At 34.1% G+C, this 17,095-nt stretch overlaps 1 protein-coding gene across 1 annotated transcript in view; it reads right to left on the reverse strand.

The window, feature by feature from the left end:
- Positions 1-934: 934 nt before the first annotated feature.
- The window catches only part of RPGRIP1L (RPGRIP1-like), a 70,757-nt gene continuing 54,596 nt past the window's right edge, over positions 935-17,095 (reverse strand). The window contains exons 22-25 of the mRNA XM_010282729.1: positions 16,525-16,708; positions 10,553-10,637; positions 4,622-4,755; positions 935-1,205 (exon numbers count right to left, since the gene is read on the reverse strand). Of these exons, the coding sequence (XP_010281031.1) occupies positions 1,102-1,205; positions 4,622-4,755; positions 10,553-10,637; positions 16,525-16,708 (507 nt within the window). The 3' untranslated portion in view covers positions 935-1,101. The remainder of the gene's footprint in view (positions 1,206-4,621; positions 4,756-10,552; positions 10,638-16,524; positions 16,709-17,095) is intronic.

Raw genomic sequence — 17,095 nt, forward strand, 5'->3', positions numbered from 1 at the left:
GCCTATAAAATCCTTTGAAGAAAATGACAAATAAAAAAAGTAAATTAAAAAATGAAACGTATTATATCCTTGTTCTCAGGAGACAATCCTTTTGCAGCATTGATTCACAGCTCCATTAAAAATATCAATTAAACCCTTCACTGAGATTGGTTAAAAGCTGGAAAATTAACTTTCCAAGTTAGACACTGGTTATTCAGATACAACAATTCATTGTATATGTTTGATGTAAGTTCTAAAAGTGACAAAAACCAAATGAAAACACAGTTGCCTGTCCCTACTGCTCAAACTAGGTGAACTAAAACCTGAGGCTGTATGGCTTCTTTTTGTGCTTTGACAGATGTTAGCTGAAAGTAAATCTTTTACTGTATAGAATAATTATTGTGCCTGCCTTCCCCCTACTTCAAATCATGATAATCATAAACAGTTGATTATAACGTTAGTAGAAGGGTAAAAGTTATTTAAAAAAAGGTTGCAGTAATTTAATAAGTCCTGCAACTAGCCTCATTTTTTATATTTAATTGATAGGAACTGCATGCATCAAAGAAAACACATACTGAGATTTAATGTGCATAAAATGGATATTAGCATTTTAAAGAGGCAGATTAACACATTAATCCAAGTAATTTTCATATATTGCTTTTAATAAAATCTTCACAGTATAAAATTCTTAATGAGGCTAATCACAGGCAGTCCATTTAGTGGGGTGATTAGGGATAACATAAAAGTATTTTTAATCAGTTTTCTAAGGCTTATGGTTTTTTTATTAAAAATTAAAAATTTGACTTGCATTTTTATTACTGTTTTATGTAGGAAAAAATCTTGAAAATGCAAATAAAGCACATCATTCAATCATGTAGGTATTAATTATTTACAAGACGTTGTCCATTGTGGAGAGATTCGTAGCCTTAGGGGGGAAATATAAAAACAAACAGACTGAAAAGTATACAAAACTTTACAACTACAAATCAAGCGTCCTTTTCATATAAATTATACATTAAATATACTGCAAGAATTACAAAGATTTCATCTTTGAAGCACTATCAAGCATGTATTTACACTGGGAGAAGGAACTTCTGTAGGCAAACTTCCCTTTCATGCCTCCTAGTCATCTTTGCATTCCTCATAGACTGAACGCAGCGCATGGAGGGCTTCCACTGTTACTTTGAGCTTTCCAATTACTGCACTATCATCTTGTGAATCGAAAACTAGAAAGGAGACATCAGAAAACAGCATTAGCAATTTCATTTAAGGTTTTGCTTTTGTTCTGATAATTTTCCTTAGCATTTGGACAGATTAAAAGGCACCTAGTATATGCTTAAAAAAGAGAAAATAAGTAAATAATTAAAAAAGACATCTTCCCGTTCAGGCACTCAGCCTACTGGAAATTGAGCACTCTAAGAACTAGAATGTACATCATTAAAAGTATTAGTGTTGGAATTAACTTTGAAATAAAGAAAACTATCTGTATGATAATTGCCTATATAAATTAATTATTTTTCACAATACATAAATATAGATGTTCCAAACCCTATTAAAGACATATATGCATACTTAAAAATAGTTTTAAGTAAAAAATACACCGTTTTCTGCATTGTATGTACGACCAGTCCAAATCAGCCTGGACAGTTATTAGTATTTAAACAGTAAATCGTTTTTTCCAGTCAGTACAATGCAAAATTGTTTTACTTTCAGGCTTCTATGTGTTGTAAAATAGTGAAGTGTAAAGGTGGTATTTCTCCTAGCCTAAACTATTTAGCAACCTTCATCTTTGTGTATGTGGGTTTTAAAGTAGTATTTAAAATTTCTATTTTACAGAAATTAGCTAACGTTTTAAAATTGCACTCTTTTACAATATCCAAGTAAGCCCAGAGGGCCACAGTCTCTGCTGCTTAGAAACATGCTGCTAACGGTCAAAAATGAGGCGCTTTCCCAGTACTGCATAACAAGCAATGAGGCTGCCTAACAAGACTCTAGAAGGAATTTGAATATAAAAAAAAAAATCATCTTGACAACACATCTTTTCAAAGCAAATTATACAGCAGACAAATGGCAGGGTTATGCATTTAATATATAAACTGGGATAAGTGGTCTGGGACATGCAATGACACTGCATGCCACAACTTCTTAGGCTGCTGGGACAGCTGAGAAGAGGTTTAAAGAAGGAAAAACATGGGATGAACCTTCCATCATTTACTTTGTTGATAGAGCTATTATAGGACAGATTGGATGCTATTCTTAGAGATCCAAACCATTTTGTATATCCTTGGACAAACCACTCAGTGAACTGCCAACTTAAAGAGCAGGCTTCAGGGGACATCATTCTTCTTACTTACAGTTATCCTACCATTCCTGTAATTCATGATACCAGAAGATAACATTAATTCCCTTTTCTCAGTTTTAATATTGTCATATTATCTCTGAGACATATTGTTATATGTTTTGTCTATATTCTTTTTTTTATCCAGACTCTTGCTTAGCTATTCACCTAATTTCTTCAAATTTCATGTAGGCCACTTTCACACAATCAGCAATGAAAAGAACACCATGTGAAAAAGATACACGCTTGCAGTTGTCAAGAAGAGTGAAGGAAGCTTATGGTGTATAACTTAAGAATGAGTAGATCTTCATGTGGGAGAATCCTATGAACTTCCCTGTGTCTAGGTTTATTCTTTTTCCCTCAAACCAGTATCCACCTCAGAAAATGTGTACAATATTATTTAGGAGTTCTATTCATTGTGCCATTACATTTAATTGAAGTCTGTGTTCAGATCTTAAGAACAGATCCTTTTACAATGACTTTGTCCAAGAAAAGATACTGATATACTGTACTTTTGCCATGATCTGACATATATTAATGTAAACATCATTTTCAGTTCTCTGAAAGTTATAATTTTCAGAAGATATGTTTATGGATGCAATAAAGAAAATCTGAGCTGTACAGCATGTGCAGGTAAGGGAAGAAGTGTGGATTGGAATAAGAATAAGAGTATTTCTATCTATTATGATCATTTTCATTGATATAATGTTCATAAGGTAAAAATTAGTTCAAATGTCTAGTTCAAATGATTAGGGGAAGAAATGCTCCTCACAATATTGCAGTGGTTGTCATGACACAGTAATGATTACCTTTTGACAGAACAACAGCTAGTAACAAAACCCAGTCCTTCCTGTCATAGTTATTATCTCAGATGATTGGGAGTTCTATGAGTTTTGTAAAAGGTGACTTTCAAGGGTACAAAATTATATTTATATCACTAATCAGTCTTATCAAATGGGAATTATGACAATGGGAATTATGGCCATAGAATCCAGAACAAAAACAATTTTCCAGTGAGAGACTATGAAATACCCTTTTGGAGGAGATGTGCTTTTGCAAAACTACTTGGAGAAAAATTATTGGTGGAGAAAAGATTAAGTGGTTCAGCCACAGTAAGGAGTGCATCAGATCTGTATAGTATTTTTCCAGCGTATGAAATCTGATTCTTCCTAGAATTTTCCTTATCACGTTCCTGGAACTTTGTAGCTAAAATACTGAAAATACGCATTAGCATGGATGCAAATCATGTATGATAATGGAAATGGGTAAGAAAGCCTATTGTTTTCCCTCACTACGCAGCTCCCCATCACTCAAGGTATGGTAATTAGACACAGCAGTAGAAGTAGTAAGGTCACATTAGCTTGGCATTCTACAAGGGCTAACTAGAATTGTTGCTATTGCAAAGAGTACCTTGCAAACATGCATGCACTATGTCTAGTAATTAAGCTGGTTCACTTACCGTTATAGGACAGTAACGGTTTTATAACAGATATACTCTCAGCTTCTTCACTGAGCTTTATCACAATGGGGGAAGAGGATGGAGAGTAACAGGTAAGGAGAAAAATGCAGCATTGATAACCATGCCCCTGCAACCTTGGGAAACAGGAAAGTCTAAGCAAGGATAATATTTTCCTTCACTGTCTGTGAAAGGACTGAGTAGCCTTCTTGAGTCTTCTTAGCAGCATTATAAAAATGCTGTCTTAAGACGCAGGAATCTTTCCTCCACCTTCTACTCATCTCCTCTTACTTTAATGGGTGACAGTGAAAGTTCGGTCACAGTTTGCTACAGAAGGATGCGTACTCTAAACTGATACCTAACCAAAGCCACCAGTGTTTTGTATTGTCTCAAATGTAGGTTTCATATGGAGGACAGAAGCTTGAAGTACTCTGGGGGATATAACTTGACTTCAATAAAGATACAGACATTAGCAATACAGAATTACTGACATAAATTTTAATAACAAAATACATATTTATAGTGTTACTAGCATGAAGTATGTTGTACAGAATAGAGCAATAAGTGGACATGTCCTGAAAGTTCTTAGGTTTTATGAACTAATTACTATGAGCTGAGAGCTATTTGGTTTTGGGTTTTTTTAAAACAAATTTTAAGGAATAACAGCAGTACACAATTTTTGAAGGCTTTTGTAAACAAATGTGGATGCCATTAGTTAATATTATAGAATTTCTTATTGAAACAATGTAAGTCAATTACTTGCACAGTAAAGCTTGTAAAGAAAAGCAGAAATTCAACAAATAATTTTTAGGTTACAAAAGGTTACAAGGAAGTAATCTCAAACTTACCATCAATATCTTGCTCAATGATATCTCTTTGCTTCTGGAATATCTCTCTCAAACTGACATAAGCAAAGCCGATATCTTCACATTCAAGATCCTGTTCATCTTCTGGGGGATCACTGACCACTGTAAACCGTAGGCTAAGCATAAAAAAAGGCAAAAAAGGATAGTCTACTTTCAAAAAGGATTGAAAATTAACTCAAAAAAAAGCAAAAAACCATGGCAAAACACACACTGTATTTTACAAGTTAAGCATAAACCAGAACTCTTTATCAATTATATTCAACATTTTCCATAACAAGAATAGTTTGAGACCCTTTCTTTTAAGTCTTCTCTCCTTCTTTAGCATTATTTAGCAGTACTAGAAAGACAGAGAAGTTGTAACCACAGATCTGTAGGCTTATAGAATTGTTTCATTTTTCTCCCCTCTTCACCACCACCCCATGGCACAATTCTTGTTCATATGGCAGTGACAGGCAGACTAGTCTAAGGATTAAAGACTTCTTCACGTTTGAAACTTCTAAGTTTGTTTAGCTCAGCTGCTGAATCAACTGTTCAAGTCACTTAATTTCTTTTTATTTACCCCCTCATAGGTAAAAATCGAGACGGTATCTATGTATTTTGAAGCTCTTCTAGCAAAACTCTTCTATATAAAATATCTAAAAATATAGTTAGGGTTTTTCTTGTCATTTATTGTTTTGTTTGTTTTTGTTTAAATTTTGACTGTTTTGACTGTACCATGCAAATTATTTGATGTGAAGAAATAAAAACAATTCATAAGCAATAATGAAAGGTTTAGATTAAAGGTAATTATGTTTTGTTGGTTAAAACCTTTTAATACCATAAACTTGTTAAAAAAGTTCAATTCCTTTAATTCAGTCAGGCCACGTAAGATGAACCTGTATGATTATTTCACCTATGATGCTGAGCATGCTTATGAAGTAAACTTTTCAGTTGTCCCCAGTTACGGTGCTTTATTTGCACAGTAGTCTTAGAACACAGTGACTGGATTCCTGTTGGACTGGACTAAACACAACTGAAGATGTGCTCCAGGAGTACCTAACCCTAATGCACTCTACTGCAACAGACATTCAGTCAGTAGGATCAACTAGTATTCTCAATTCTCAAAATCATCCTACAAATCTATGTACTGTGAATATCAGATCGTTGGCAACAACCGCTTTGTGCTAGCGATTATCTGGCCTGCGCTTCTTGATAATTTAGATCTAGCCTCAGTAATATTTTAAGCCATGCATTTTCTTGGCTTTACAGTGAGTTACGTGGGACACATGAGATAAATAATTGTGAAAGACAAACCATATCAAACATTTTCCTGATATCAGAAATACTAGCCGTATTCAATGAAGCAACTATTTCCAAACACCAAGTGTAAAATATTTATCTGGAAGTTATGGAGAATTTTCACACCTCATTTAGATACTTGGAAAGCATATTCTAGCCAAGAACACATTCCACAAAAATAACAGGAACCTAAAAGCAGTTCTCTCAAATTAGTATCTTTCTAACGTTGAGTATTCATTATTTAAAGTTGGACCTTACACAGCAATTTGCCCTGCACTTGTTCCCTCTGACCAATACACCCCATATTTTATCTTCATTATTCTGTTCCTGTTTTATGCATAAAAAACTACCCGTGAGTATAGCCTGGATACAAAGGCCTTTGAGTATTTACCGTGCTGTCTAAACACCGCCTGTTTGTCCAACGCAGACATCTAAGCCCAAAACCTATACAAAATATTTGCATTTCTTCTGTGAACTTAAATTACACTCATTGCATCCAAGTATGGCTTTTCTTTTAAACACATAATTCCAGTATTGTGCTGGAGCTGACTTGAGTTAGTGGCTTATGTTGGGGCCAAAAACACCGAGACTGACAAAATGACAGCAATTCAGAGCTAACTACTTTTTTGGTATGTCTTGGCAGTGGTGTTTAAACTGTGAATGCTTGTGAGCTTCACAGCCTAATAATGTTACAATAAGCATAATTCCAAATGAGTAACAATCAAGTTGCATACAATCCAAGTCTACAGGAAAGGATAACTTAGACCAAATATAATCAAATCTTCCTAAAAGGCTTTAAACAAAAGACCAACCACAATATGCTTTTCTAGCAATTTTTTTTGTGCTTGGCTCTTACTAACAAATATTTACTATAGAAAATACATGCATAAGTACTTGTTTGCCACTAAAACCAGACATGTATTGAAAATATGTGTCTTTAAAAAAGATTTCTGGAGGCATAAAAGGAAGAATATCACCGCTATTTCCAACAGCAGGTGTTTGACTGAATATAATGGACCTAACAAGATTTTGGCATAGAGCAAAACTGCCAAAACTCAATCAAAAAGAAAGAAAGAAATACTTAGATGTGTAAGATAAATATTAAATTAAATAAAAACAAATTAAAAACTGTACGAATAACTGATAAAACTGTTAAGACATTGGGAGCATATTTGTTTTGTTATGATTCAGTGTCAATGTTAAATCAAATCATTTGGAGAAACCAGCTTAGCAGTTAAAACAGTGACAGAAGAGGAGCAGATTAGTGCTGGATTAATTTTTATCACTTAAGGGTACCAACTACCACTAAAATTTTCCCTAAAGCATAAATTAAAAGCAGGCCTAATAACATTTCTCTAACACCAGCTATCAGTACTCACTTCCTTGCAGGAATCCCATGCCTACTAACAGCAAGGAATTCACAGTGCCCAGACAAAGCTGCGATGTAAGCAAATTTGATTCTAATTCTTCATTCCACAGGTAAAGTAATTTTTAAGCAACAAGGAGAAAACCTTGTGTGTTAATATAGTATATTAATGTGAAGCTAACAGGGTACACACGCTCTGTACTCACATAACGTGGACGCATAGATTTTGTTACTTTGGAGAACAATGACTTCTTACAGTCAGCTTCTTGGAGTAACAGTCATTTCCTACCAAGAAATGATGCACCTGTCAGGATCAGCCTGGAAACCTCTTGCATAAACCTGTTCACTCTTGTTAGCACAGCAGGGTGGCTGTTCGAAGAATGGATTCCTCCATTCTTCACATATGTCTCTCCTGACACTTGTCAGAAGAACATATACTCTCTCGCCAGGTCTGCAAGCTTGCAAGTCCAATCTGGCATGAGGAATCACGTAAGTTTTTCTCCATGAACCGAATTTCTACACCTTTAAAGTACTGGAAGGCAACAGCAGAATACTAACCGAATGAACAATAGAAGATTACTATGACACAGTTATAGTAAGTTAAATGGACTGCCAGAAATGCAGCCAGTTATTAAGTGATTTAAAGACTTGAACATGTAATTAATTAAGTACTGGGTTCAGATTATAAAATAAAATAATAATTTTGTATCCTTTTTTCCCCCCCAAACTTTTACAAATATTAGTAAGTAGAGCTTCCTAATGTAAACAATGAATGTAATTTGCATCCCTGTTATACACAAGAAGAAGAAACAAAACAAAAAGGCTACCCATGTCACGCAATACAGCTATAAGAGAAAGCAAGTGTTCTGACAAAATTTCCATATTAATGACAGAGACATTGTCTGTCTGAAAACGTAGATAAAGACAAAGACGCTTATCAAAAGAGAAGAACCATCTTTGTGGTATGCAACAATTACTAACCTAAATAGGATTTCCAAGAGTCTTCCTAGTCTCCTACTACCTCGTGCTCATATATTTTAGATTTTATATAATTCTATTTAGCAGCATATTTTTTTATTATTTTCTTGAATACTGAATTCTTGTGGCAATACAGACTATCTTGCGTTTTCTGCCACTAAACCCATTTATTCAAATGTGGAACCAAAATCAATGTTTCTAATAAACACTGACAATGATTCCATATCAAGAAATGAAATTGAAAGGAGAAATCAACTTTGTTTTGAAATCTGAACTTTTAATGAACAGTAAATCCCACTCCCAACAAGTAAACACAGTTTCTCACATAAATGCCATGTCAATCCACATTTATTTATTTGTAAGTATAAACTAAAAGAGTATAAAGCTGTGAAATCCATTATTTTCAGGGCCAAGTTGGCTCCTGTTTCAACTACAGGATTAGGCTATAGTTGCAACTTCAGCTTACCAGTAATTTTATGTATTATATTATCTCTGTTAACACCTGAGAATATTTATTGTTTTCAAGGGACATCACTGAAGTGACTCTCCTTTTGAAAGACAAAAATAGCATGTCATGTGCCTATTTATTTGTGTTCTAATATGGACCCAATCATTATGAGTATCATTTCTAACAACGTTAATTATGACAGGGAGAAAGTTCACCTGAAAACTTAATACGCCACTTAACAGACATAAAACACTATATATGCTCCTATAATCTGGCATAGCACAAACACCAATAAACTGTCAGGCTAAACCATGTGCAGGCAATTTTCAATGATATTTATATTCTTGATAATTTGGTTTCCTGAGCTTTAAAGCATTAGTTTAGTTCAGTTCCTGTTTCAGCTGAAAAATCTCTGATATTAGTTTGTAAGGCTTGTGATAGAAAACATGTGTTGAAGATATAACTAAGCCAGGTTTAAAATGCATAGAGTTGAAAACATTTGGTGCATAGGCAGAATCTTTCCATAAATTTTGTTTCTTGGTGGTCCTCTTGCTTAGTCAATACAGAATTCAAAAGTCACTACAGACCAAACTAGACACACTGATAAATATAGAAAACAACCTATCTACACAGAGGACAGTACCATGATGGCTCATATAAAAGATGAATACTTCTGTTGTGGGAAAAAGCTTGCTGCTGTTATTTTACCTTGTTTTTACCTTAGGTTTGTAAAATATTTAGTATAGATACCTAAGTATTTACAGGTGAAATTTAAGCCTACAGACTAGCTATTTTACTTTGCTGAATTATCCCTCAGGAAAAAGAAGAATATTTTGTGCTCAGTGTTGTTAATTTATTAGTAGAACACGTTCCCCGCTTTCCTATTCTATCTTCTGCTTGCTTATTAAGAGAAGACTTTTTTTTTGTTTTGTTTTTTAGATCTCCAAACCTAAGAATGTTTTGGTATGATATTTGCATCCCAACAAGTAATCATTTCATGGTGTTCTCTGCTCCATTCCTTAAAACCTGTTTTCTGTTCAAGACATGAAACTCGGCTTTAGAAGGGAAATAGAATGAAGAGAGATCACTCTCTTACTGCAGAGTGAATCTGTGATTCGTGACTCAATATGTATTTAAAAGATCTACAAGTAACTCCTACACTTCAAATACAATCAGCAGGTATTCTACTCTTTGGTAAATTAAATGCATCTTTAAAATACTAATTGTTCCATTTTGTTTAAGATTGACTTTCAAGAGGAAACAGAATCAAAGTATGTCATTCATTCTCTCAAACTAATGCACATGCTATTTCAAAAAATTTGGATAAGAACAAATTTATTATTATGAGCTTGGACAAGACTAATTCATACTATTTCTCATATGTATACATATAGTAGCTGCCTGCTACATATATATGTTTTTGGAAATTCTAGGGCCAATTCACACACTCCTCCTAGTACTCTGAATTCAGAAAGCAACAGTGGTATTACTCTACCATCAGGCAGATATGTGCTTTTCAAATTCATTATTGATAGAACGCTGACGATAGAATCTCTCTTTTGCAAAACGAGGTTGTTAAAAACAAAACCAATACACAGCACTAAAACAACATTAAGAGACATTGCAATATTCCATGCCACATGAACCTACTCAGGAAAGAAATGTAGATCAATTGCCACATTACAATATAGGTATCATTCCTAGCTGAAACTAAATCTTCTCTAGTTATTTAGTTATATATTAACTTCTCAGGGATACCTCCTCAATGAAGTCAAACAACAAGGCAAACCATACACATTATTTACAAAGACCTTCTATAGAGTTTTTCAGCACTAATATGTACCTGTCAGTATGTAGATCTGGCTTTAGAAGCATAGACTTGAGATACTCTCTTCTTGCACGATTATTTGCCTTATCCACATGTATCACTGCAAAGCAAATCGGAATTAATTTACTTAGTTATCAATTGTTTTTCATCTTCTAAAAGAAAGAGCATGAAGAAAAGAAGAAAGAAAAATAAACATTTTTTTCCCCTTGTCTTTCCTAAGGAAAAGCAACAATATTAGGATCAAATTTGAAAGGTCATGTGATCTAATGGCATGTCACTGGCAGGTTTATGTGCACGCTGTCAAAAAAGATACAAGCAGCATCTAAGCATGCCACATAGCTGTCATTTTCTGTTAATGGCAATAGCAGTCATGATTTTAAAAGCCAGTGGTCTTTATTGCTTTGTATTCGAAGTTATTTACTGCATTTTCTTCCACTGAGGAAGCTAGTGATAATGATAATGTATGGCAGAGTGCTTGTCCTTTTTGACAGCCTCAGTAATTTAATCCTCCTTTCCTGCCACAATATTTCAATAAGAGAAACATCTAGACCAATGGACTGGAGAAAATCCAGAGCCTGGGGAGTGTGTTTGAGTGCTCTGAAAGCCTTTCATTGTTTTAATTTAAAATACAAACACAAGGACCAACTTTTAATTTTTGTACCATTAATATGACCTGCAGTGAAAAACAGCCTTTGGAAAAAACAATGAGAGAATGAAAAATAGGGTTTTAGGAAATTCTTTGAGACTTTTTTGGGCATCTTATACTTAGAAAGTAGCTGCTTTCTTGCAAATGGTATCAGCCTACAAGTATCAGTAAGCTACTGTGAAAGACTATGAAAATTCAGGATATAAAATTGAAAAACAGTGTTAAAGGAATTACTTTTTTTTAAAAGTTATAAATGCAACTGAAAAAATTTTGCTAGGACAGAACTAGAATGAACATAACCCTCTGAAAAACAAATGTCGCTCTTAGGAACATTTTTCATTTGTTTTTGAGGGCAGGAGGAGGAGCTAGAAATTCGTCTGTTTGAAATCCAACATCTTTAGTATTCACTCTCTTCTACTGTACTAAAAAAGCTCTTTTTCACTCTCCACATCACATTAAAGTTCCCTTTTCCTACGTGCTGACAGAAATCTTGGTTGTATTTTATACTGTCTTCTATTGTCTAAAATAAACTTATTTGTATAAACAGAAATTACCAATTCTGCCAAGGAGCAGAGAGTATTGGACTACATGAGTAGGAAAGAGAGATAAGAAGGCTCAAATTAACCCATTGCAAAGGAATTTACTGAGGGACGTATATCTATAAAAGTCCTCCTAGGAAGTACATCTTCCAGAGCTACTGGTTCTCCAGTTTTCTCCAAAGCTGGCTGCTCCTCAGGTCTTACCTGGTCAGCAGAATCGCTATTAGAAATCAGTTACTTTCAGGAAACAGACAGTACAATTGGTATCTGGAACTTAACAGATTTTCTAACAGAAAAGCAAAGCATTTTTCTTTACTAACAAAAAGCAAAGCATTGGTGCTCTATCTTGGAATCCTTAGCTTCCACCCACAATATCCTTACTTTCTTAGACAGGTTAAAAGAAGCTGTTACTGCCATCTGCTATTCTTTTGGGCATGTGGATGACTTTCCACATGTGCTACTCTCATGGCCAAGTGCTCCTGGGGCCACCACAGGAAGTGATGGGGAGGCAGCAGGGAGACAGATGGACAGCCAACGGACTTCAAAGGCGCTGCCACATCGACAGATTCTTCCCTTTCCCATAAGCATCCCAAATGGAATTTCCGAAGTTTACTAATTCTGTAAACCAATTTTAAGTGGAAATTATTTACAAACCTAAAGTGTTCAAATTCATTTCACTCAATGGAAAAATTCAGACTAGCAAGTAAAACATTCCGGGCAAGAACTCCATTCAAGTCTGGGGAAAACGATTAACCATAGTGAAAAAATATTTTTAGATCCTGATGAATAACATGCTTTCGTATCACCCCTTAGTACAGCCTGAATTTAGAATTATAACATAGTTCCAAGGCACGGAACAGCTCATATTTCTATCCAATTAATTGCAAAAATCATTCAACATTAACTTGTGACAGTTTGCATCTAAAATCATAATTTTAAAGTTTGTCCTAAAAAAGCACTAAAACCTGAAGATTACAATGACCCTGGAACCCCATTAAAAATCACTACAATTCCAAACATTACCACAACTGGTTCTGTTATAGCATACTTTTTTCATAGTTCGCTTTCTAACAAAACTAAATGACTATGTATCAAAGCAGAGTTTCATCACAATGATGACGAAAAAATGCTTCAGTGTTGAGCTTTAAATGGAGAAAAGGAATAAACACAAAGTAGTATAACAATATTTTGTGATGCAAGGCCTTAACATTTTCATAAATATTTTAAATAAAAAATAAAACATTTTAATAAAAAATAAGCCTCATCATCTTTCCCCCACTTCCCCTTCCTTTGATCTACTTAGACTTGTACTTCAAGTTGTTCAAATAACTACCTGTTCACTGACGAGAGAAAGCTTTCTGATTAAATGTCATAAAATCTTTGCAAAATTTTCTAAATCTTTCTTCTGCTTCTGCTGCCTGTTCTCTAGAAGCACTGTTTGCAGTGATAAGGACACATTTCAGACCTTCTATCAATCTTACTTTCTAGTAACTTTCTTGCCATCTCAGCATTTTCATAGTTAAGTCTTCATATTCAATAAAATATGAATGCTTTTTGTTAACAACATTTATGAACTAACCTTAGGCTTGTAATTTAAGTAATTGTGGCCTTGACAAGAAAAATGTTTATTTTATTGAAATTATGTATCAAATATCAATAGATGCATTTATATGTGAGGGAGACTGGGCTTTGCTTGCTTGGTGCAACATGTTTCCCGATGTTTTTCAGACAGTGAAACTGCTATTATGTTTGCTTTAAAGCATATATTGTGATATGGCTGGAATTAAACAATTTCTGGCACACAATTTTAAACCTAATTTAAAAGTTCAAGTGTGAATTAATTGCTTACTATGATCTGCAACACACTAACATCAAAACCAAACCATACCAAAACAAACCCCGTCAGAAAATCAGAATCCTTCCTTTTTACCAAATTACAGGACAGAGTCACAGTGTAAGCACAGGTTGGCAAGTTCCACTTCTCTTGGAATTTATGGGACTGTAGTGTTTGGAAGCATGCATGGATATTTGAATAACTCTTTCCACCACTAACACACACACACACAACAGCTCCTCTCCTCAGTCAGTATGGCCATCAGGACATAACACTTGAGGTCATGGGAAATCAAGACTTACGCGGTATAACCCTAGACTATATAAACGTCCCATTCAAGTTCCTGTTGCGAGACCTTGGAAGAAAGAAAGTGATCTTCTAACCATTCCTAGTCAAAAACTCACAGTCAAGACAAGCCAGTAATGTCAAGTTACATGCTCTAACCACTTGTGAAAAGAGAAATTCATAGGATCTTGTATGTCCAGATCAATGGAGTTCTACTATATTGGTTTTCAACAAGACTCCATTAATCTTCTGGTATCTTACATGTCAAGCAATGACAGCAAAGGATGTGCAAAGGGCATGGAAAATCTTCAAATGTTTTTTAAGGAACAAATCTCATGGAGCCCTCTGTATCTGTTAGACATGTTTTTAAAACAGTGAAGCTGTTCCAATTATAAATAATATAAAATGTTTTATTTACAAGAATTCATCATTTTTTAGATTGCTTATGGACTTACCCCGATTTTCTCCATGCAGAAATCTAGATGAGTGTTAGTTTCCATCTAAGCTCAAAATAAATTTCTTTCTACCCATGCAAATCTCATTTTTATTAAAGAAAATATTCAATTAACCTCAAATATTCAACATACTCAAATCTAACCAGACATGAGTAAGAGACGCAGTAAACCTACAGTAAACACACATGCAGATTTCATTGCTATTATCTTACTGGCTTTCCAACTGACATTATCAAAAAGCAGACTCATCAGGTTTTTTTTTTCCCCCCGTATGCAAAGTCAACCTTGACTAGAAATTAGATGACCAATTATCTAAGCAAAACTGTGCAAGTGACAACCACGCTATTATGTATTATGCTGCAGAATACAGTCCTGAAGCAATTAAGACCAAACCCACCTTTTGATATTGACTCGTTAGGATATTTTAAAGTTTAAACAGTTCTATATTTGATACTTAAGCAGCAAATACAAAAATCAAAGTTATGAAGCCAGTTTTTGACTAGCAGAAGTATGATACAGCACTACCAGATTGGAAAGCCTTATGAATTACAGTCTTGAGAAAGCATGAAACTATTTTCAAATATCATAGCTTAAAATTGTCATAATTGTCTTGAGTTTGAAATTCAATTCTGTATGCATCGTAACTTTGCTGCGTTTTCCTAGTTTAACTTTGCAGAGTCAATACTTAAAAAACTAATATTATGCTTAGATCATACCCAATACACACAGAATATTACATAAGAATTTTTATACCTTCTGAATGCTTATGTTCAAAACAATGAGAATTCAAGAAGCAAGAGAAATTAAGACTGTTAAACAGCTTTTATTGGCTTATGGTATTATTTCAATGTGGTTTTAGAAAATTTATTTCAATTATGTCTGCCTATCTAGAACATTTGCAAAAGTGTTTACAGCAGCTAGCAAGACAAATATTGTTCAGCTCATAGAAAGAGTTCTTACTTATCTGATGTGTCATTTAGTATGTGATGCCAGAAATCCCATTTGTTTGAATGGAAATAAGCCTCAGTGAATGAGAGTTTGCTGCACTATTAGTTTTTGTGGTTTTGGTTTTTTTTTTTTTTGCTAAAGCCTTACAAAGATTACTGTCTTTCTCAGAGTCACAGAAGTTAACGTATTGTACCCTGTCCTCTCTATTCTCTCTCAAATGGGCTATAGTGATGGTTGATGTGACATCTATGAGGGATTTCAGGCTCCAACTATGGGGTAATCCAACAGTTTATCAGGAGGATATAAATAAGTAAATTCTTTGGCAAGTCTCCTTCTAAAATCAGGTTTCTAGCTGGTAGCAATTTTAAAGATCTGACTGTGACGCCACTTTTGCAAAGCCACTTTTACAAAATTAATTTTAAAAGAATGCTTAATTTGAATGTCTGTGTTAGTGGTATGTCACAAATAGCAAACCGATTCACCTGCTCCAGGATACTCTCAGCTATAAATGCAATACTTAAAGTCCAAGACAACATCAAGCACTCAGACTGAATCTTGGATGAAATAGACTTTAAAAGGAAAAAAAAAAAGTTAATAACTGAAACACTATGAAATAGCTGGGAAAACAATTAACGAGAGAATTATCAATTATTATAATAGTTCTGTGTATGTTATTAGTGTAAATTGACAGAAAGTATTTTCAAATGTTCATTTGTTAGAGAACAGCATATGGAACATGCAGAATTAAGTATTATGAAGTAAATAGCAACGTATTAGTATTAAACATGGCTGAATAATTGCCTATTTCAGAAAGTTCTTATTAGAGGAACACTGAGTATTCCCAAGTGATGGTCAAGTCCAATTAGATATTTTCTGTCTTTTCAACTGTATTTTAGTCGTACATGGTTACATGGAATGTTCTTCTTTTGCTGTATCATCATGTACCAATACAGAAATCAGTTCATCATGTTCTTTTAAAATGGATATATAAATTTCAGTTACGTATAGCCTAACTTTAAAATCTATGTGCTAGCAGCATATTTAAATATGTTGTAATGTTACCATTTCATACACAAGCCTACCTCAGTAATTCATTTTATACTTAATAATTGCATCCTTTCCTCATTGCTTAAAAAACCCCTTTAATATTTCCCAAAATATTTGGGAAATAGACAAATACAAATCGGTACACAGATAAATGCAACTATAATATATACAGGAAGTGGGCTTTATTGGCAGGTATTTTCATAAGACAGAATACAGGAATACATCATACTTACCATTGCTATAGTTATAGTGAATCCTCTGACCACTTGTTGGTTTTGGAAGTGACAGTGGGGTCTCCTCTGCAAGGAAATTGTATAATCTGCATTCTACAAACAGCTGCTGTATTGTTTCATCTGATGCAATTCGTGACTCAGTAAGACCAAGCGATATAATTTCAATCCGGATTTTTTCAGTTGCCTATTTAAAAAAAAAAGAACAAACATAACACAGATTATTTTTGTGTTTCTTGAAGTGTTAACACAAAACAAACAAACATACATGTAAATAATTGGCTATTTTGTATGATTAATGCTGATTCATTGATTTTGACACAGACACAATGAGATTCTAAAGCCCCAGGGTTTGTAGTTAAGAATATTGTTGCGACAGATACCGATTTACATTCAGTGCTGAAAATAGTTTTGCAATAGTCATACTCTGCTGGAGAAGATTAGGTTAAGGTTATCTTCACGTACAAATGATATCTGAAATACAAATTTCAGTTGCCACTGTTTTTAGCTACACAGCAAAGTGATTTGTATGTTGATCCTGTAACTGCTTGAAATAGTCTCAGCAATAGTAGGT

The sequence above is a fragment of the Phaethon lepturus genome, unplaced genomic scaffold (assembly GCF_000687285.1).
Source record: "Phaethon lepturus isolate BGI_N335 unplaced genomic scaffold, ASM68728v1 scaffold5782, whole genome shotgun sequence".
NCBI lineage: Eukaryota > Metazoa > Chordata > Aves > Phaethontiformes > Phaethontidae > Phaethon > Phaethon lepturus.